Source organism: Lepidochelys olivacea (genome assembly GCF_965140295.1).
Source record: "Lepidochelys olivacea isolate rLepOli2 genome assembly, chromosome: 2".
Classification (NCBI taxonomy): Eukaryota; Metazoa; Chordata; order Testudines; family Cheloniidae; genus Lepidochelys; species Lepidochelys olivacea.
In genome coordinates, this window is record NC_140412.1 from 70,058,675 (window position 1) to 70,081,179 (window position 22,505).

At 39.1% G+C, this 22,505-nt stretch overlaps 2 protein-coding genes across 2 annotated transcripts in view; both read right to left on the reverse strand.

Moving 5' to 3' along the window:
• RP1 (RP1 axonemal microtubule associated) overlaps positions 1–21,824 on the reverse strand; it is a gene marked incomplete at its 5' end in the record, with an annotated part of 312,243 nt that extends 290,419 nt beyond the window's left edge. Inside the window, 2 exons of the mRNA XM_084619857.1 lie at positions 17,793–17,964; positions 21,180–21,824. Of these exons, the coding sequence (XP_084475983.1) occupies positions 17,793–17,964; positions 21,180–21,824 (817 nt within the window). The remainder of the gene's footprint in view (positions 1–17,792; positions 17,965–21,179) is intronic.
• Positions 8,637–14,342, reverse strand: LOC311515643 (oxygen-regulated protein 1-like; the record flags this gene model as incomplete). Its single annotated transcript, XM_084618879.1, has 1 exon — positions 8,637–14,342. Exon 1 carries the CDS (start codon positions 14,304–14,306, stop codon positions 8,637–8,639), a length of 5,670 nt encoding a protein of 1,889 aa, XP_084475005.1. The 5' UTR covers positions 14,307–14,342.
• Positions 21,825–22,505: the final 681 nt, after the last annotated feature.

Consider the following 22,505-nt stretch of genomic DNA (forward strand, 5'->3'; position numbering starts at 1 on the left):
TTTACAATGTCACCTGAAAGTAAGAACAGATGATTGCATGGCACTTTTATAGCAGGCAGTGTAAGGTATTTACGGCCAGATATGCTAAACATTCAACAACTATTCCAGAATACATGCTTTCATGCTGATGATGCTTGTTAAACAAAAATCATGCGTTAATGAAATTTGTGAATGAACTTCTTGGTGGAGAATTGTATGTCTCCTGCTCTGTGTTACCCACATTCTGCCATATATTTCGTGTTATAGCAGTCTCGGATGATGACCCAGAACATGTTGTTCATTTCAAGAACACTTTCACTGCAGATTTGACAAAACGCAAAGAAGGTACCAATGTGTGATTTCTAAAGATAGCTACAGCACTCGACCCAAAGTTTAAGAATCTGAAGTGCCATCCAAAATCTGAGAGGGACGAGGTATGGAGCATGTTCTTAGAAGTCTTAAAAGAGCAACACTCCAATGCAGAAACTACAGAACCCAAACCATCAAAACAAAAAAACCAAAAAAACAATCTTCTGCTAGTGGCATCTGACTCAGATAATGAAAATGAATGTGTTCGCACTGCTTTGGATCATTATCAATCAGAACCCGTCATCAACATGGATGCATGTCCTCTGAAATTGTGGCTGAAGCATGAAGGGGCATATGAATCTTTAGCGCATCTGGCACATAAATATCTTGTGACACTAGTTACAACAATGCCATGTGACCTTCTGTTCTCAGTTTCAGGTGACATTGTAAACAAGAAGTGGGCATCATTCTCTCCCGTAAATATAAACAAACTTGTTTGTCTGAGTGATTCGCTGAACAAGAAGTAGGACTGAGTGGACTTGTAGGCTCTAAAGTTTTATATTGTTTTAATTTTGTGTGCAGTTATTTTTTGTACATAAGTCTACATTTGTAAGTTCAACTTTCATGACAAAGAGATTGCACTAAAGTACTTGTATTAGGTGAACTGAAAAATACCATTTCTTTTGTTTTTTACAGTGCAAATATTTGTAATAAAAATAAATATAAAATAAGCACTGTACACTTTATATTCTGTGTTGTAATTGAAATCAATATTTGAAAATGTAGAAAACACCCAAAAATATTTAAATAAATGGTATTCTATTATTGTTTAACATCGCAATTAATCACGTGATTAATCTCAATTAATTTTTTTAATTGCTTGACAGCCCTAATTTATATACAGATATTACAATATTTTCTGTATTGTTTTCTATCCCATCCTTCACATATTTCATTTGCTATTTGATTGCCACTTCACATTGAGTAGAATGTTCACTGAGCCATCCACAATGACTCTCAAGTTCTTTTTCAGTTACTTTACAGAGCCAAGCAATATATATGAGTAGTTCAAATTATTCCTAACAGTCTGCTGCAACTTAGAATCACAGAACCACGGGGTTTGAAGAGACCACGAGGGTCCTCTAGTCTAACGTCCTGCTAAGATGCAGGATTTGTTGTGTCTAAACCATCCAGGGCAGATGGCCATCCAGCGTCCTTTTGAAAACTTCTAGCGAAGGAGCTTCCACGACATTCCTAGGCAGTCTGTCCCATTGTCCTACTGTTCTTAGTTAGAAGTTTTTCCTGACATTTAATCTAAATCTGTTATGCTGTAGTTTGAACCCATTGTCTCTTGTCCTGCCCTCTGTGGCAAGAGAAAACAATTTTTCTCCATCTCTTTATGGCAGACTTTCAAGTATCATGCCCTCCCTTAAGCTCCTCTTTTCCAAACTAAACATATCCAGTTCCTTCAGCTTTTGCTCATATTGCTTTGTTTCTTGCCTCTGGTTTCTTTCCAGTTTCTCTACATCCTTTCTATACATTGGTGACCAAAATGGACACAGCACTCCAGCTGAGGCCTAACCAGTGCCGAGTAGAGCAGTACCATCACCTCCCTTGACTTGCATGCTATGCGTCTGTTAATGTAACCTAAAATTGCATTGCTTTTTTTGCAAAAAGAAAAGGAGTACTTGTGGCACCTTAGAGACTAACCAATTTATTTGAGCATAAGCTTTCGTGAGCTACAGCTCACTTCATCGGATGCATACTGTGGAAAGTGGAGAAGATCTTTTTATACACACAAAGCATGAAAAATACCTCCCCCCCACACCCCACTCTTCTGCTGGTAATAGCTTATCTAAAGTGATCACTCTCCTTACAATGTGTATGATAATCAAGGTGGGCCATTTCCAGCACAAATCCAGGTTTTCTTCTCCCCCCTCCCCCCTCCACACAAACCCACTCTCCTGTTGGTAATAGCTTATCTAAAGTGACCACTCTCCTTACAATGTGTATGATAATCAAGGTGGGCCATTTCCAGCACAAATCCAGGGTTTAACAAGAATGTCTGAGGGGGGGAGGGGTAGGAAAAAACAAGGGGAAATAGGTTACCTTGCATAATGACTTAGCCACTCCCAGTCTCTATTCAAGCCTAAGTTAATTGTATCCAATTTGCAAATGAATTCCAATTCAACAGTCTCTCGCTGGAGTCTGGATTTGAAGTTTTTTTGTTGTAATATCACAACTTTCATGTATGTAATCGTGTGACCAGAGAGATTGAAGTGTTCTCCGACTGGTTTATGAATGTTATAATTCTTGACATCTGATTTGTGTCCATTTATTCTTTTAGGTAGAGACTGTCCAGTTTGCCCAATGTACATGGCAGAGGGGCACTGCTGGCACATGATGGCATATATCACATTGGTGGATGTGCAGGTGAACGAGCCTCTGATAGTGTGGCTAATGTTATTAGGCCCTGTGATGGTGTCCCCTGAATAGATATGTGGGCACAGTCATTGCTTTTTTTTGCAACAGCATCACATTGTTGACTCATGTTGAGGTTGTGATGCACCACAACTCCCAGATCATTCTCAGCAGTGCTGCTGCCAAGTCAGTTATCCCCCATTCTGCATTTGTGTATTTGGTTTTTCTTCCCTACGTGTAGCATCTTACATTTGTCTTTGTTTAATTTCATGTTGATGTCTATAGCTCTGTTCTCCAATTTATCAAGATCCCTTTGAATTTTAGCTCTGTCCTCCAAAGTGTTTGCAACCCTTCCTAAATTTGTGTCATCTGCAAATTTGATCAGTATGCTCTCTATTCCTATATCCAGGTCATTAATAAAGATATTATAACACTGGCCCCAGAACAGACTCTTGTGGAACCGCACTTGAGACCTTCTTCCAATCTGACATAATTTCATTAATCGTAACTCTTTGTTTGTGGTTAATAGTAGTTCTACCAAGCCCATATTTCTCCAGCTTACTTATGAAAATGTCATGGGGAACTATGTCAAAAGCCTTGCTGAAGTCCACGTACATTATGTCCACCGCATTCCATTATGCACCAAACCACTTCCCTTGTCAAAGAAGGAAATCAAGCTGGTTTGGCCTGATTTTTCTTAGTAAATCCATGCTGGCTGCTAGTGATCACCCCTTAATCCTCCAGGTATTTGCAAATTGCATGTTTTAGTCCTTGTCCTAGTAGCTTTCCAGGTATCAAGGTCAAACTGACTGGTCTATAGTTCCCCAGCTCCTCTTTTCCCCCTTTCTAAGATGGGCACTACGTTAGCCCTTCTCCAGTCTTCTGGGATGTCTCCTGTCATCCATGAGTTTGCAAATATTATTGCTGGTGGCGCCGAGAATTCTTCAGCTAATTCTTTCAGCACCTTGGGGTGAATAGCATCAGGTCCAGCTGACTTCAATTCATTCAAGTTAGTCAGAAGATCTCTGACCTGTTCTTTACTTATCCTGATCTACATCCCTTCCCCTTAACTGTTTACAATAACTTCACTCGTAGTCCAGTCATGGTATTTTTTGTGTGAAGACTGAAGCAAAGTAGGCATTGAGCAACTCCACCTTCTTATCATCTTTCATTACCAGCTCACCACCTCCATTGAGCAGCAGACCTACACCATCCCTGATTTTTCTTTTTCTTTGGATATATTTGTTGGAACCCCTTCTTGTTGTCAAACATTTCTTTCCAGTTGTAACTCATTCCTTGCCTTCGCTTTCCTGGTTTTGTCCCTACACACTTGTGCTATTCCCATGTATACATCCTTCCATTTCCCATATGTATCCCTTTTGGTTTTTACATAGCTAAAAAGCTCCTTGTGCAGCCACATTGGTCCCCTGTGGCTCTTCTTATCTTTCCTCTGCATCAGAGTAGCTTGATGTTGAGTCTCTAGTATTACATCTTTTAGGAACTGCCTGCCCTCTTTGACGCTTCTTCTTCCTAACTGGTCTCTCCAAGGGACCTTGCCTACTATTTCTCTGAGTTTGTTGAGATCTGCCTAATATAGATTCTTGGAACATCTCACTGTTAGTCTTTGGCCACGCTCAGAATTGTCCATTTACTCTTTCTCTTTGGGTAAAATTCTGTCCCACTGATTTCAGTGAGGCCAGGATTTCACCCTTTGTTTTCAGTCTTTTTGCCAGATTCTAATCCATGACAGGACTTTACCTCTCATCCCCTGACTACTTAGTTTGCTCAGTAATCTCTTGAGAGCAACTTTGTAAAAAGCTTTTGGAAGTCCAAATAAATTAAGTATGGGTGACTGAGTGGTGTAAATCCAGGATTTGGGATAGTATGTGATGAAGGACTATATGACCATGAAAAAGTTGCTAGATTGCTCAACTCTTCATTTCCAGCCATTTATATACATAAAATAGACTATTGCTTTTGAGTACTGGCTGGATTCCACTGAAACATTTTCAAACAACATTTTTTTAACAATGTTTTGTTTGTGAATGAAGATGTAAACAGCTGAAAAACATCTATGCTCTTCATTATGCAGTCCAAAAAGACTTTTGAGGAACCCAATAGAACATGGTGATTGGCAGCAAAATTGGGGGAAAGGACAAAATAATTTGAGAGTTAGTCTGTTATTTAGTGTCTTGGATTCTTCTTAAATATATTAGCCAATAGCACAATGTTCTTTCCAGTTATTTTAATACTGATTTATTTTACAGAATACAAAGAAACTCAAAGATAAATATAGCTTCAAAACAATAGAAAAATATCAAATATATACAGAAAGATATAGCTGCCACCGGACTTTCAGAGAGTATGAACAGGCCAAATTCTCTTACTGTGACCCCTGTTCAGTAGGGCCTTCCTCCACAAGTGGTACCGCTGACTCCAGTGGGACTGCACTGGATAAAGGTACAGTTCAACACGAGTAAGGGTATTAGAATCTGGCCTCCAATATTCACTATAGTTATTATGTACATTAAATATTTTTCCAGTTTTACATTTTGAAATTACATGAAAAAGCAAAAACATTCTATAAACAGGCATCCATATTTCTAAGAATAGAATGCAACATCCTGAAATATATTAAATTATACTCCTATCCATCTACTAGTTTATCATATTTACAAAAGAAAAATGAGTATGATCACATTTATAGGACAGTTCATTAGTGAAATAATAATCAAATGAATGGCAATTTAAAAAGAACAATACCCAGTGTTTCTTGCTAGGATTAGCTGCACTAATATATTTTAGCATGCTCTCGTACTGGGCCAGATTTATCTTTGGTAAAGGTTGATGCAGTGCCATAGATTCAGAATGAGTATAAGAATCCAATTTGCAGTGGTAAAAAGGTTCAGATCCACTAAGGAACTTAGGCCATGCAATGCTGGGTATCAGGGCACCTTTCACAGAAACCCACTGCTATCCACAAAGCCTAATTTGCACATCTAGGCACCCTAGAATGCAATCCACAAAAGCCAGCATGCTAGGCAGGGAGCTGCCTAACCTAGGCAATGGGAGATGCTGACAAACCCCTCTCCTCTCTCTCTGAGATAGGAACTTAAGTTGGGGCTGCAAGGAGGTGCCTATATATGCATCCGATGAAGTGAGCTGTAGCTCACGAAAGCTTATGCTCAAATAAATTTGTTAGTCTCTAAGGTGCCACAAGTCCTCCTTTTCTTTTTGTGAATACAGACTAACACGGCTGCTACTCTGAAACCTATATCTGCTTGTTTCTTGACTTTAGCAAAGCTTTTGACATGGTCTCCCACAGTATTCTTGTCAGCAAGTTAAAGAAGTATGGGCTGGATGAATGCACTATAAGGTGGGTAGAAAGTTGGCTAGATTGTCGGGCTCAACGGGTAGTGATCAATGGCTCCATGTCTAGTTGGCAGCCGGTGTCAAGTGGAGTGTCCCAGGGGTCGGTCCTGGGGCTGGTTTTGTTCAATATCTTCATAAATGATCTGGAGGATGGTGTGGATTGCACTTTCAGCAAATTTGCAGATGATACTAAACTGGGAGGAGTGGTAGATACGCTGGAGGGCAGGGATAGGATACAGAGGGACCTAGACAAATTGGAGGATTGGGCCAAAAGAAATCTGATGAGGTTCAATAAGGATAAGTGCAGGGTCCTGCACTTAGGACGGAAGAACCCAATGCACAGCTACAGACTAGGGACCGAATGGCTAGGCAGCAGTTCTGCGGAAAAGGACCTAGGGGTGACAGTGGACGAGAAGCTGGATATGAGTCAGCAGTGTGCCCTTGTTGCCAAGAAGGCCAATGGCATTTTGGGATGTATAAGTAGGGGCATAGCGAGCAGATCGAGGGACGTGATCGTCCCCCTCTATTCGACATTGGTGAGGCCTCATCTGGAGTACTGTGTCCAGTTTTGGGCCCCACACTACAAGAATGATGTGGATAAATTGGAGAGAGTCCAGCGAAGGGCAACAAAAATGATTAGGGGTCTGGAACACATGACCTATGAGGAAAGGCTGAGGGAACTGGGATTGTTTAGTCTGCAGAAGAGAAGAATGAGGGGGGATTTGATAGCTGCTTTCAACTACCTGAGAGGTGGTTCCAGAGAGGATGGTTCTAGACTATTCTCAGTGGTAGAAGAGGACAGGACAAGGAGTAATGGTCTCAAGTTGCAGTGGGGGAGGTTTAAGTTGGATATTAGGAAAAACTTTTTCACTACGAGGGTGGTGAAACACTGGAATGCGTTACCTAGGGAGGTGGTAGAATCTCCTTCCTTAGAAGTTTTTAAGGTCAGGCTTGACAAAGCCCTGGCTGGGATGATTTAATTGGGGATTGGTCCTGCTTTGAGCAGGGGGATGGACTAGATGACCTCCTGAGGTCCCTTCCAACCCTGATATTCTATGATTCTATGATTAGCAATCCATAAATCAGAATCAGTCTTCTGGAGTAAGGCGACTAACTCATTTAGCTCAGTGGTTAGCGCACTTATCTGGGAGACCCAAGTTGAACTCCCTGTTCAAATCCTGTTAGACGAGTGTGCTAACTACTGAGATGTGGGATATTCTGATGTGGGGCTCCTTCAGTCTCTCCTGTTGAAGCTGTTCCACTTTTGATAAATAATGAAAGAATGATTGGAGCAGGGGGAAAGGACCCTGGGTCTCCCATCTCCCAGGATGGGCACCTTAACCACTGGACAATAGAGTCAATCTCTCTGGCCCAAAGTATTTGTTCCCTGTGGGCAAATACTTAAACAGTCATACCTTCTTGGTCAGGCCCTGCGTGCATGTTAGGCATTTGTGGATCTCTCTGGAGCAGGAGATTGGCACCTGGATGTTGAGCAAGGCAGCAATGCACATCCCCCAGGCAGAAGCTTGGGCACCTACAAGTGTTCAGCATGAGTTTTGTGGATCACAGTGGAGCCAAAGGACATAGGTACCAAAACATGTACCTTTGTGGAGTGGGACCAAAGTGACTGCATCTTCACTTACTACAGGCAGAGGGCTGTACAGAGCTAGCATAGCCTCAGAAGAGGGCAGAGCTGCCCGAGAAGGGGGTGAAGCCAGGACAGCCAGGAAGTCCACTAGCTACAGCATCTTCCCTCAAAAGTTCCTGCTGGTGAAGCCCTGTGGAACTCCATCTGGTTTCAAGGCTGTTCCCCTTTGTAAAATCCTAGTGGATAAGAGAGGCAGAAGCATTGCTCCATTCCCACAGAGGCAAATCTCACCTAAGATATGGTGGTCTTAGATGAGGCAGAAAAGTTTATTTTACTCACCCTGATGCCAGCTCTTCTGAGTTTGGTCTTTAACAGACATACATGGCTGGCCTGTCCATTTGAACCTTGGTTTAAAAACCCACACACAATTACCATGACAATCGTCTGTTACTTTTCATTGTAATACAACATTTGAACAGTACTTTTCTACTTTTCATTGCAAATTAACCACTGTATTTTATTTTGCAGTTTAGTCAGAACAGTCTGCAAGATCATTCCCAGCTTTTCTCTAAAAACATTCTAAAGTGTAAGAAGTTTATCTTGGAGCGTGGGTGAATATGTGGTTATAAAACTCTTCATTCTAACAGGTATTGGTTGATTTTTCTCAGAGAAGACAGTTGGAATGTTACAGACTCTTTCTAAGCAAAAGATACAACAGCATTAATGAGTAAAACTGATTTTTTTAAAAAGATGACAGCACTGTCATAGGAGGTTAGTTACTGATTCTGCATTATTTCCTCCCACCCCCACCCCAAAATCTAGGCAATTACCTGTATTTCTGCAATGCTGTAAAAAAGTGTAAACATCTCAGTGTAAGCATCACACTCAATGGGAGTTTGTTTAGGGCATGGTCTGCAAGGGTGAATTATATGATTATTTTTTTCTTACAGATGTCCCAATATCTTTATTATGTGTCTTTCTCTTCATTGCTGCTTTTATTGCTTTTATTTATTACACAAAAGAGAGTTTCTTCTTCTGTAGCAAAGGCATTTTCCTCTTCCAAATTTTCAGAAGCATTACATTCCGTGTTATTTAAGATAATGTCACAGTTGTGAAATGTTTCAGAATGGCAGCCCTCTGCTGGATCTGTCAACAAGGGAGCAGATTTTTCTTCAAGAATTTGAATTAGGCTAACTCTCGAGCTTTGGGATATTTTTTGCTTTGTATCAGGTAGCTTATTATTGGTACTTATATCGTTGAGTACTTGTTTGGATACATTATTTTCATGATTGCTGATCTCCTGTGCATTTACATTCATATCCTCCATCGCATACAACATCTTTAACTTGTTTTTTAATCCTAGACCTGGGGATACAAGAATCTCAAAGCTATTGCTATTAATGAAATCTAAGGTATTATTAGCATAAAATCTATTAAAAATATTACTGGCAATCTTATTAATACAGTTGTTCTTCAGCATCACATGATTATTTTCATCTCCTATTAAATCTTTGCTTGGCCAGCACAAATGTTGACATTTTTTGGTCATTAAATGTAGGCCCAATTGGTTCTCAATGTCAGATGCTTTTCGGTAGGCATATCCTCTGTCTTCCTCATTAACTGGTTTTATGATGGCCATCAGTATTGGACAATGTTGTCCACAAATAGCATGAAGCTTATCCAGAGAATCTTGTTCCTCCAGAGCTCCCCTGTTGGCATTACTGTTGTTAGTTGGTTGGGCTTGTATAGGTTCATCATTTAAAGGCTGCTTCAGAGGATGCACCTTATTATCAGGTAATCTAAATTCCACAGATGTAAAGGCTGGATAATTGGTATTAGCCTCTGTACAAAGATTCGTGGAAGTGGTGCATATCGTGAATGACAAATTGTTGTTTTCTTTCTTTACTGCATGAAGAAAAGGGGTATCATCACTGAGGGTAGGTTTGCTTTTCAGACTCAAATCAGGAAAAGGCTCTGAATCACTATTATGAGGCATAATGAAGTAGTTGCATCCACTTTCAGAGGGTTTAGCTGTGTCTTCAGGTTCTGAAGAAGATATTTCACTGTGTGGTGGATACTGATTCAAATTTGCGAAGTGGGAGTATGGAACATCATCACTATTGTTGTCAAACATTGTGTCTGCTGAAGTTGTGTCCAAATTGCCATACATTCCAGTGTTTTCAGGTGGTGATCGTCTCACCAAATGATTTTCTTTAAGAAGCCACTTGCCTTTATCAATCAATATTCCTTCATCATCATCAGCAGGTACACCACACTGACAATATTGCTTTGTACATTGCACTGAGTAGTTATCACTGTGATACACCTTCTCTCCATTAAGACTGAACTGTGGTGCTGGTGAAGAAAAATTCTCTCTCCTCCATGTATTGTTGTCTTTGTTTATTTCTTCCAGACTTTCATGTGATATAAGTGAAGACCGTGACATTTTCTCAACAAAGCAAGAATTATGTTCCTGACACAGGGAAGAGTTTTCATTCATAACTGTACATTGGGATTCTTCAGCATCCTTTTGAAGAACAACTTTAGACATATATGGAAATGCAGTGTGGAAGGTAGGCTTAAAGGAGGCTTCTGCTTTACCATAAAGCTGTTCAATAGCTCTTTTAACATAACCAGTATTATATTGTTTTTCATACATTGCTTCCTCCCCACTTTCATTGGTGAAGTCACTGGATGCCCTATAATTGGAATCACTGTCATCAGTATCTGGTCTATAATCTGACCAGTCAGAAGTAGCAGGGCTTTTAGAGCATTTTTTTAATTCAAAAGAAGGATCTGAACATGTTCCATGCTCCAGTTCTTTTACTAACAGTTTTACTTGCAATTTCTGTTCTACTTCAGTTATGTCCAATTCTGTAATTTGCTTAGACTCATAACTAAAAGATAATGGTGATGGTGTAGATAGTCTCTCAGGGGTTTCTTCACAAGTCCCATTTTCTTTCTTTTCTTCTACAGAATGTGACTGTGAGGAAGATTCTGTACAAGAGGTTTCAGAAACTAATTTATAGCACTCATTTGGTTTTTCTGTGCCATCTTGCTCTCCTGCATTTTTATTGTTGCCAAGATGCATAATGTCTTTTTTATCTTCTACTTCAGAAATTTCTAGATCTAAAATATTATCTTTATCATTAGAAGTTATACTGTGAACTGTTGAATTAGGCTCTTCTGAAGTCCCTGATTCTTCATTATTGAATGATGTATCTGTGGTTTTATCCTGAGATTCTTGTAAGGAACTATCAGCCTCTTCTTCATTTTCTTCAGATAGTTCTACATTTGAAGTAAGACTACAATTATTTGAATTAGCATTCACGTATTTTCTCTCTGACAGTATTTTGTGAACATTCAAGTCATTTAGATCTGAAGTTTCTGCTGATGCATTGAGGTCTTTCTGTACATCAGAGCATTCAAATTCTTCAGTCAGCTCTTGTAGATCAGCATTTTCCTCAGAATGTCTAGTATCCTCTGGAATGCAGATCTTATTTGAGTTTTCACTTTCATGAAAGTTTGGCATGTTCTGAATTTCTACTATGAAAGGATTTTCATGACAATGTACAGAGTCCTGCTTTTCTATTCTGCTCCCAGAGTGTAATAAATTATTTGATGTCGATTCTTGCAAATTTGAGACAGCATCCTTCAAGTCCTCAGCTTCTTCTGTGACTGCAATTTGTTTTAGAAATTGTAACAGTGTAAATATTTCAGAACAGCTACAGGTAGTTTTTAGCATATCACCTTTGCACATGCCATTCAAACTCTGTTTTAGATTCAGCACAAGTAGCCAAGCTAAGAGGAGATTGGGGGAAGATCCAAGTAATGAAGGAGAAGAAAAGTCTGTAGGACCACATGAGTTTTCTGTACATCCAGTATGAGCCTTTTGAATGCTGAGCATAGCTGATTGTAGTTGTTGTAACACCATACTAGACACACAATCCTTTTGGGGAGCATCAGTTTCAGTCTTGCTGAAAATTTTGGAATCAACTTGGACAGCAACCTCAGCACTTATTCTTTGATTTGGACTTATATCTCGAGTGTCAATTTCTGATTGCAACTTCTTTTTATCATTTTCATGCATTTCATTAAACACCTGTAGCTTAGTATCATGTTGGAAATCTGACTGTAATAAATATTTGACCTCTTTCATTATACTTGTATCAGCATTGGTCAAAGAGCCAATTTGTCTTCCATATAACCATTTGGCTGATTCTTCAATAGCTCCCATTTCACTGAGAGGTTCCATTGGCTTTTTTAGTAGATGATGTCCAATCAGGTTGGGTTTTCCAGTTATGTGCACTTTATTTGCTATAACCTTAGTTTCTTGATCTGAGGGAGTGTTGATATTTTCCATAGGAGAATGACAAATTTTACTATTTGCTACATTCCCTTCCTTTTTATTTATGGGGGCTAATTTTTTTGGAGGCAAAACAGCATTTGGAAATGTGTTTTGCAGCCAGTTTTGGACATAGGTTTCAAGTGAATACTCAGCAACCTCATCTGTAAAATCCTCTTGTTTCAGAACAGCCAATGCATTACCGCCATCTGACATATGTATTTTACTTTCAGTTGTACTTGGATTCTTCTTTTTTTTTTGTTTTTTCTCTTTCTTTGAAGATTTGTATGAACTGTCTGAAATAACAGTGTCCTTTTCTCTTTCTAGGTTATTACCATTAGCCACTTCTGACAATGGCTTTGATGTCATTAAAGAATTGTGTGTCTGTTTTATAGAATTAATGCTGTGACATATGCCTTCTTTTTCAGTACCTGGTGTATTTTGGCTGTGTTCAGTTTCACTTTTTGAATCAGCTCTTTCCTCTATCAGGCCCTCTTCACATTTTGCAGATAGTGGCAAGCTAATTTTTTTGGCTGATCTGGATTTTATGTTGGTCAGTTGTCTATTAGCTTTTGTTTTCTTACTAAATGCTAACTCATTTTGTTGGAGCTCCACAGAAACCTGGGGACATAAGTCATTTTCAGGACATAAGTTTTTGTTTGAATTGATAGATCCATCACCATTTCTGACATGAAATGTCATTGCTCTTTTCTGACATGTTTCAGAATAAGTATCTCCAATTTGCATTGCAGATTTCTGCATACTTTCGCTTTCTGCACTCTTAAAAGTTCTTTCCTCTTCAGTCTCCTTATATTGCTGATTTTGGTGTGAATGTACACCTTGTTCCAGATAATGAGATGGTGATTTTCTCTTTTTCTTCTTCTTTTTGCTGTTAGACAATGCAGGTTGGCTTATGTCAGTGAAATGGGTTTTATCACATTCAGTGCTATCACGGAATTGTTTCTCATTCTCAGCAGTGGTAGGAGAGGATCCTGTTGTCAGGTTTATTGTCTCAGGGGTAGCATTAGTACATGTTGACATTGTCATCTTTGTTTGTTTGTTTCCAAGACAGGCTGAGTGAATGGATCCTTGAGAAGAAAGTAGTAAATCAGATGGGTTACATAGTCTGTCTTCACTTTTTGATTGAGACAATTCTGAGTACCTGATGAAAGAACTCAGTGATCTTTTTATTCCTTTAATCCCACATTGGTCATGAGGAGAGTTGATAGTGTCTGCTGAAAGTGGCCTATCTGTCCAGTAAATTGTTGAGGAAGGTATGAAGCCACGGATGTTAGCTTTGCAGCTTGATAGTAAACTATTACACATGCCTTCCTCCACAACTGATTTCTCCAAAATGTTCTGTAACAATCCATCTTCATCAAGCATATCTAATGTCTTTGTATTTGTAGTTTCTTTTAAACCATGACTTTTATGGCTTAATTTAATCAGAGTTTCTTCTTTTTTCTTTTCTAAAGAAAGCTTTAATAAATCATTGTTGCTTATTTCACTAAGCTTAGAATTGTTAGTACTTGATGTTTTGCTGCTGGACTGAGTGACCGTGCAATACTCAGATTTGCTTTCCCCATCTTCTAATTCCTCGCTGTAGGAAAATTGTCCTATCATCTTTTCCTGAACCTTTCTGTCAGATATTACAGTGACACTTTCAACTAATGCTTTCTTTTGTCTCACTCTTCTTGGCCCAGGTGTCGGAGGCCTATGAAAATGAGGTTTGACTTTATCCTCTGATACATTGCATACGTCCATGTTTGCAGAAGAGTTCTGCCAGATTTTATAATCAGAAGTGCTTAAATCAGATTCTGATTCTTTACTTGTTGCTTCTGTGCTAATCTGCTGCAGTGCGTCACTCTCATCATTACTGTAGTTCTCCAAGACTGGAGCCTCTGTAGGTTTTATATATGCTGAAATATTTAAATCAGATGAATGATCTTCTTCACCTACTGCAGAATTGAAAATCTTGATATTTTTATCAGCAGAAACACCAGCACGGCTGACAGTGGTTGTCCATTTTATGGTTTCTTCCTCTTTTATCCTGAATCGAACTTTCATCTCTACTGTCATACTGCCATCTTGATTAACATGAACAGATTTCTCAATGTCATCTTCAGAGCGCACCATCGATAAATCTTCACCAGCATGTGAATGATTTTCTGCTAAGCCCATGTAATTGTCAGGAATGCAAGAAGAATCTGAGTTATCATTGCTGTAAGCTTTATCAGAAGAAACCGAGTAAATTTGAGCTCCTGAGGGCATTTGTGTACTCACTTTCAACATTTATATTGAAAGCACCCAAATTCACAATATTAGATGGAAAGTGTAGAAGATAATCATCATACATAAGAATCCAGACAGAAAGACAGCAGGCAGGCAGCAAAGATAGGAGACAGAAAAAAAGAAAAAAAACAGAGTATGATTAGTATAAAGGAACCCAATGAAAGGTTTTGGGAATTTTTTTTTGGTGAGCATTGGGATTGAATAAAATATTGTAACATAAAGAAAAACTTTTACAGTAAGGGATCTATTTTCTCTAACCCATTTCCAAGAACTTGTTAAAAAGAAAAAACAGAACTTTTGTAAAGAGCAAAGACTGAACTTTACTGCTGGTGCAATTTCCTTTATTTTGTTTTGCAACATGACCCTTCTAACACCAGTGTTACAATCTTTAAGGCCCTAAGCCTGTGAAGTGCCGAATGCTCCCAGTTCCATCAACTTGGTTGTTGAATGTGCTTCACATCCTGCAAGAGGCACACAGGAAACTCACAGGATTAGGCCCTAAAATATTAAGCATGGAACCTGCTTTTTCCTTTACTACTTGATGATTTAACAGTAATTAATGGATCCAAATGCATATGCAGTACATAACCTGAATGTTAATAGATGCTACAACATGTGAATCAAAAATAAATCTCTCTGGATTTGATTCTACACCCTTCACTTATATGACTAATCCTTAGTTATCTGAGTAGTCCCATGGATTACTCGTGTATGTAAAGGTTGTAGAATTGGGCCCTTAGATTGCACTTCTATATATGTTTACATTTAAATTTTGAGCCAGACATTTATAATAAGATTTTTACATCATGCATTTTAATTTACATCATGTAGTTACAATGTGAATATATGATACAGTTCTCTAGGACCTAGTCCAAAGACCACTGAAGTCAATGAGAATATTCATATTGACTTCAATGGGCATAAAATTAGGCTTCTAATGTGTTTGTCTGCACAGTTAAGTATTTCTAAATGTGTTTGTATTACTTTGTAATAACTTGACACTGTCACAGGGGTGCTGGAACAATTTATACAGTGGGGGTGTTGAGAGTCATTGAACCAAACTGTAAAGCCCATATATTATGGAAACCACTTCAAGCCAGGGTTGTGGGAACGCCCCTTGCATTCCTAGTTTCAGCACCTATGCACTGACAAAATCTCATCTATCTTTGAGTGTCACACAGTGAAAAGAAAAGGTGAGAGACCAAAAGTACACCATGAGAAATCTAAACAGAATTTTCTAAACTGTGCTCCTTCTGTGTGTGTATTTATATGTATATGTAAAATAATATGTGCACACAAACACGAATTCAGAAAGACATGCATAAGGACATAATTGGTAATGACATTTCTAGAAGAAGTATTCAGTCATTTTATATAGTGGTTTGGAATTTATATTAAAGTTACAGTCCAGCAGAGCACTTGAGCATGTGCTTAGCATTAATTTGACTTCAATAGAATTATTTATCTGCTTAAAGTTAGGCATGTAGTTTGCTGGAGTGGGCCCTAAAAGAATTTGTGTAACTCTTTTCATGACTACCTATGTTACTGTTACACACACATACACACAATTTCAGATTTGTTGCCTCTTTCAAGTTTCCATTGTAGAGGCTTTTCCTGGAACTGAATGAGAAATGATGGTAAATTCAGCCTGTCTCTCATTCCAGAGACCAGACCTTTCACTTCTGTAAATAAAAATCTCATCTTCACTCGCCTCTGGAAATGGAATGAAAACAACAGAAGTCGCCCAAAACTCTGAACTTTACACTCATATAACCTGATGATATCTCCGACATGGGGCAGTTTTGAATTTTTAAAGGAAAATACATAAAGAGTTATTCCTCTTGCTTTAACTGCATTTGACCAATATTAGCTGATGAAACTTTCCAGCTCTGTCAGCTACTTCCATATTCTAACGCTACCAACTTGGCCATGACTATAGGCAAAATATAGATGGAAGAGAAAAACTTATTGACAACTTTGATTTTTGTAGTCATTTCATTTGCCTCAGAATGTTCCTACTTGTTCTCTTAACTCATCAGCTATCCTGTACACACAGCCCTGGTGACCAAGGAGACAACACGTGGGGCAAGAGACATCAGGGTGGGCTGCAGAGTGGAAGGCGGGAATAACTAAAGAGAGGGGACTTGGGGACATGAGATATTCAGCAGGGGCACTGGGCAGGGGGCGGGGGAGTGAACAGGAGCTTAGTGATTCTGTGAGAGCCACTGGCAGTTGATGCTGCCTAGGCTCCTCAGCACAGCAAGACAGGAGCACCATGGAAAATTAGCAGAGAAAATTAACTCCTCCAGCACTGCCTCCTTGTCTCTCCAGAACTTCAGGAAGCTTTACTGAGGCATCCAAAAATCACTAATCGCTTTTATAAAGGTAACCCTTTGTCACAGAAAGACTGTTTCCTGTCTGTACAATGGGGATGTTAGTACTTCTCTTTACCTCTCTTGAGTATTGTGTGGATGAATACATTAAAGATAGCGACATGCTCAAATATTATGGTGGCAGGACCATATAAGAACTTTAGATAGATTAAATATTTAAATATTCAGCAACCTGACAGTGTACCTCACTTACACAAACCAATACAATGTACACTGTAACTTTATGAAAGTCACACCACACCTATTTTAAATGAAAACACATGAACACATGGCCAATAAACAGAGTGAAGGCTACATACTAGGGTGACCAGAGGTCCTGATTTTATAGGGACAGTCCTGATATTCAGGGCTTTGTCTTATATAGGCGCCTATTACCCCCCACGCTCTGCCCCGATTTTTCACACTTGCTATCTGGTCACCCTACTGCATACTGACTGTTCAGGATGAGGGGGGAGATATATGTGGGCACAGAGTGGTGGAAAGGAACTAGTTGAGGTTGAAACGTATGGAGGGCACCTGGATACTGAAAAATTTAACTGCTTATTTCCTTGCTTTTCCGAGTTTGCTTTAGTTAGATATGGGTACATATGGAATTAAGGATATGACAAGATATCCCCATTCATTTACTGAGTTAAGATCTGAACACTGCATGGTAATACATTTGCTCTGCTGTAATACCATCAGAAAGTTCAACTAGAAGGGAGATATACATTTGTTCTCTGTATCAAACTGTGTGCTTTCTGTTACCCTTGCTGTAGTATGCACAAAGCATGATGTGGATAGATTAGCAACAATCAGTCCATTTTAAAATAAGTCTTGATAGCTTTACATACAAGTCCAAATAATTCTGTTTGAAAGGAAATATGTAAGCCAGCTGAATTTTTAACAGAAACTTGAATTCCAAAATGAAAATTAATGCTTTCATCTTCTGATGCCTACTGAGGAAATCTGACAAAAATAAATAGTTTTGTTTCAACTGACCTTCTTGAATACCCTTGATCCCAATCAGATTGCTATGTTTTCATTTTTTTAACATTAAAATGTGGAAGAGATAAATCACTTGAGAAAATACAAAATAATTAAAGGGACTTACTATTTCTGCTCTCTGATTTGGCATTTGCTTTGGGGTACACACGATTGGAGAGTCCCGGCAATTTAGCAGGTAGTGAATACCTGTGAGGATCATAATTCCCTGGTTTAAAAGGCTCTCTCCCAGCTGCCACAATAGCTCCAGAACACAAGATCAGAGACTGAAGGTTAGGAACCTGGAAAAAAAATACAACAACAAATCAATTTCTCTGCATAAGTAACAAATAGTAATAATACAACAGGTATAGTTTTTCCACATATTTTTTCTTCACTTTCTACCCTAAACGTATGTAGCATTGCAGCAGGCTATTACAAAGGGCTGGATTTTATTCCAGAGTGGCATTTATTTCAACATTGGGTAATGCACTTCCTTTGTCTTTGTGAATAAGTGTGTAAATATATTGGATCCAGATAAATATTTCCCTGAAGTTAGGTTTGGATTTATCCCTATAGAGAGACAATCAACAGCCATGAAATGACTGAATGAGAGTGTGTGTGTATAAGTCAGTGAAGGAAAGAATCTTCCGCCACAAAATATATTACCGGACTCTTGTATGGGGGGGTCTGTGGCTGCATACTGCCAAATATACAGAATTAGTAGTGGACCTAGCTTCCTGCTCCTCCAGTTACAAGGAATTTGAGCCTCATGGATTGTGCTTTGCTAGCTTGTAGGTGATATGCCCCTTTCCCTCTTTCATGTCTACTTGTGGAAACCGAACACAGAAATCACATCTTCACCTGGTGGAAGGTGAAAGACCAGGGGCCCCAAGCAGTCGCCACCGAATTGCCGCTGTGCCAAGAGCCACCGCAGCAGGAAAAGCAGCGGAGCTGCCACCGAATTGCCACCACAGGACATGGACTGCACCCCATTCTAATTGCCACCCCATGCACCTGCTTAGAAAGCTGGTACCTGGAGCCAGCCCTGTGAAAGTCTCACCCTGCATCGGTGTTCAGTTGAGCTGAGTGTGATTCCCCTTTCACTTATACCAGTGTAAACCAGAAGAAACTCCATTGTAGTTAATGAAGTTACAACAATGTAAAACTTGTGTAAGCAAGAGGAGAATCAGGCCCATTGTTTCTGGAAGTTTCGGGCTTTGTAGGCTAGGATTTGGTCCACAGTTTATAAAATGTAAGATAACCTTATATGAGGTTTTATAGCCATAACTCATGGGTGGCAAAGACAGATGAAGAACATAATACAGTTGAATGTTGCTCATAGCAATTTCATCCTTTGAACATTACAAATATAGAGAAATAGGGATAAAAATCAAGATTACTTAGTTTATGGCATTGTGAGCTTTCCTCAGCAATGTAGTAGCCATACAGGAGATCTGACTTTGAGTTTTGAGTATAGGAACTTTTGCTCTTACACTAGCAATTACATTGTCATGGAATCACAGATATGTAGGGTTGGAAGGGACCTCAACAGGCAGAACCAACTGTGTCTAGATCATCCCTGACAGGTGTTTGTCTAACCTCTTCTTAAAAACCTCCAGTAACAGAATTCCAATACCTCCCTTAGAAGTCTAGTCCGGTACTTGATTATCCTTATTGTTAGAATGTTCTTTCCTAATATATAACCTAAATCTTCCTTGCTGCAGATTAAGCTTCAAGAGACATGGTGAACAACTCTCTTTATAACAGCCCTTAACATATTTGAAGACTTATCAGGTCCCCAGTTAGTCTTCTTTTCTCAAGACTAAATATGCCCAGCTTCTTTTAACCTTTCCTCATGATCAGGTTTCCAGACCTTTTATCATTTTTCTTGCTCTCCTCTGGACTCTCTCCAATTTGTTCACATCTTTCTTAAAGTATGGGCATTCAAAACTGGGCACAGTGCTCCAGCTGAGGTCTCATCAGTGTCAAGTAAAGCAGGACAATTACCTCCCATGTCTTACATATGACACTCCTGTTGATACACCCCAAAATGATATTAGCTTTTCTTACACCTGCATCACATTGTTGGTCCATATTTATCTGTGATCCACTATAATCCCCAGATCATTTTCAGCAGTACTATTGCATGGTCAGTTATTCCCCATTCTATATTTGTGAATTAGATTTTTCCTTCCTAAGTGTGGTACTTTGCATTTGTCTTTATTTAATTTAATCTTTTTTATATTTCAGCCATATTTATCAAGGTCATTTTGAATTCTAATCCTGTCCTCTAAAGAGGTTGCGACACCACCCAGCTTGGTGTGATGTTCAAACTTTATAAGCACACTCTCCACTTCATTATCCAAGTCATTAATAAAAATGTTGACTAGTTTTGGACCCAGAATAGACACATATAGGACTCCACTAGAGTCATCCTCCCAGTTAGACAGTGAACCATCAATAAATACTCTTTAAGTTTGGTTTTTCAACCAGTTGTGTGCACACCTTATAGTAATTTCACCTAGACCATATTTTCCTAGTTTATGTGGGATTCTGTCAAAAGCCTTACTAAGATCAACATATATCACATCTACTAGGAAAAGAAGGAATTTAAGTTGGTCTGGCAAGATTTGCTCTTGACAAAATCATGTTGGCTACCACTTATAACCGTATTATCTTCTAGGCGCTTACAAATTGATTGTTTAGTAATTTGTTCCAGTATCTTCCCAGATATTAAAGGTAGGCTGACTAGTATGTAATTCCCTGGGTCCTCTTTGTTTCCCTTTTTAAAGATAGGTACTATGTTTGCCTTTTCCAGTCCTCTGGTACCTCATGGTTCTCCATGACTTCTCAAAGATAATCGCTAATGGTTCCAAGATTACTTCAGCTAGTTCCTTAAGTACCCTAAGGTGAACTTAGTCCGGCCCTGACAACTTGAATACATCATAGTGAAGATGCTCACAACTCCTGGGGGATGAGTAGGTACAGGAATTTGTTCTACTGCATTAATGGACCATTATCTCTTAGGGGAACAGAGGTAGCTTTCCAAAAGACCTCTGCCTAATGCATGTCCTAATTGTGGGACAGGGCTGTGGAAAGGTTACATGTGATTGGATGAGTGGACATATTTTGAAGGCATGCATAAGAAAGGACTAGAAAAGCATCCTGTCCAGGAAAAGCTGTCATTAGAAGACATGGAGAAGGAAGCGGTTTAAGAGAAGACTGGTGGGCTTCCATGAAAACCTAGAATTAAAATTCCCTCGCTTCAGTCACTACAGTCCCAAGATGAGTGTGCATCCTTCCACAAAACTGACTACTTTTTTTGAAGGTCCATAGGTGTACAGAGGCAGGTCCACAAGGAAGGCAGCAGGTAGCTGATGGTCAGGACACAGGGGACCTTACACTGGTCAGAGTTGCGCCAGCCATGTAAGCAACCAAATCATTTAATTACATTGGTAATATTATAAAAGCAAACATTGTGAAAAGCATATCTGATGCCACTGTTTATTCTCACCTTTCTGCCATCAGTAGTGTATAACTTCACAACTGGATACTGCATTAACTCACTTATGTAATCCAGAAAGGTCTCAAAGTTTTGCATGTTCTTCTTACTCAGAACTATAGTGCACCTGATTCTCACATCACCATTTTTGAAAACAAGCAGCTTTTCAGGAGTTCTTATTTTGACAGTTCTGTCTTCCTGAACAATGCTGTCTTCTTTCTCCCTGGCTAACTGCACAACTCGGCGACGAGCGCTAACTGGCCTGCTGATCTGCCAGGGCAATGGCTTCTTACTGGCCCGCTCCAGATTAATGGGCTTAATTTTCTTCTGATGGGAACAAATATAAGACTTTCCATCTTCAAGGTCCTCCAGATTGGTGATACTGTGTATCCCGCGTGGTGTACTAATATTCCTCACCCCAAATGGTATTGGGACTCTTTTGGACAAGTTATCCAGCAAGGCATCAAATGTTTTGAAAGATCGATTATTAATGACCATTTTGATCCCATTAAACTGAGGGTCTCCACTTTTATAGAAACAGATTCGTTTGGCCACAACAGGTTCGGTGACATTGAAGTGACGTGTAGACAAAGTCTGTTCACTCTCAGAGGAGTTTGGCTGAAGCACTGAATAATTAGTTGATGGCGTTTCACTCATTTTGACAGTACTCTGGAAGGAGGAGGAGATGGATGTAAAAGTTTTCTCACAACTGCAGTAACAACATAGTCCTCATTCTGAAAAATGCAAAAGGAAAATTTGTAAGAAAAATCAACAGCAGCAAATCTTGCCAAAAATCATTGACTTAAATGGGTCCAAGCTGTTATCTCAAAATTCCACAAAGACTCCAGTACTGTAGGATTAAGTTAGCATAGCTTTACTTTCAAATACTCCCAGAACTCTCCATTGTAATTTCACATCTCTTATCATTTTGGTATAACAGCATTTTCTTTAGAAAGAGGTACTTTGTCAGACTACAATGGCAATTAGAGATTTTCTTTTTTAAGGATGAATGTAATGACCACATTTCACACATTATGTATTAGGGAAATATTCATGGGGAGGGGAGAGTTTATGCAGATGCATGAGCCATAATTCAGTCCAAGATAAACAAAAACTGAAAGACAATGGATTTGATTCTGATCTCAAATACATCAGTTTTACACCAGTGCACTCCAGTGATTTCAGTGATGCTACTCCCAATTTACTACACTGTAAGTAACATCAGATTAGTGTTTAGAGCATGTGTCATAAATATAAAGGGAAGGGTAAACACCTTTAAAATTCTTCCTGGCCAGAGGAAAAACCCTTTCACCTGTAAAGGGTTAAGAAGCTAGGATA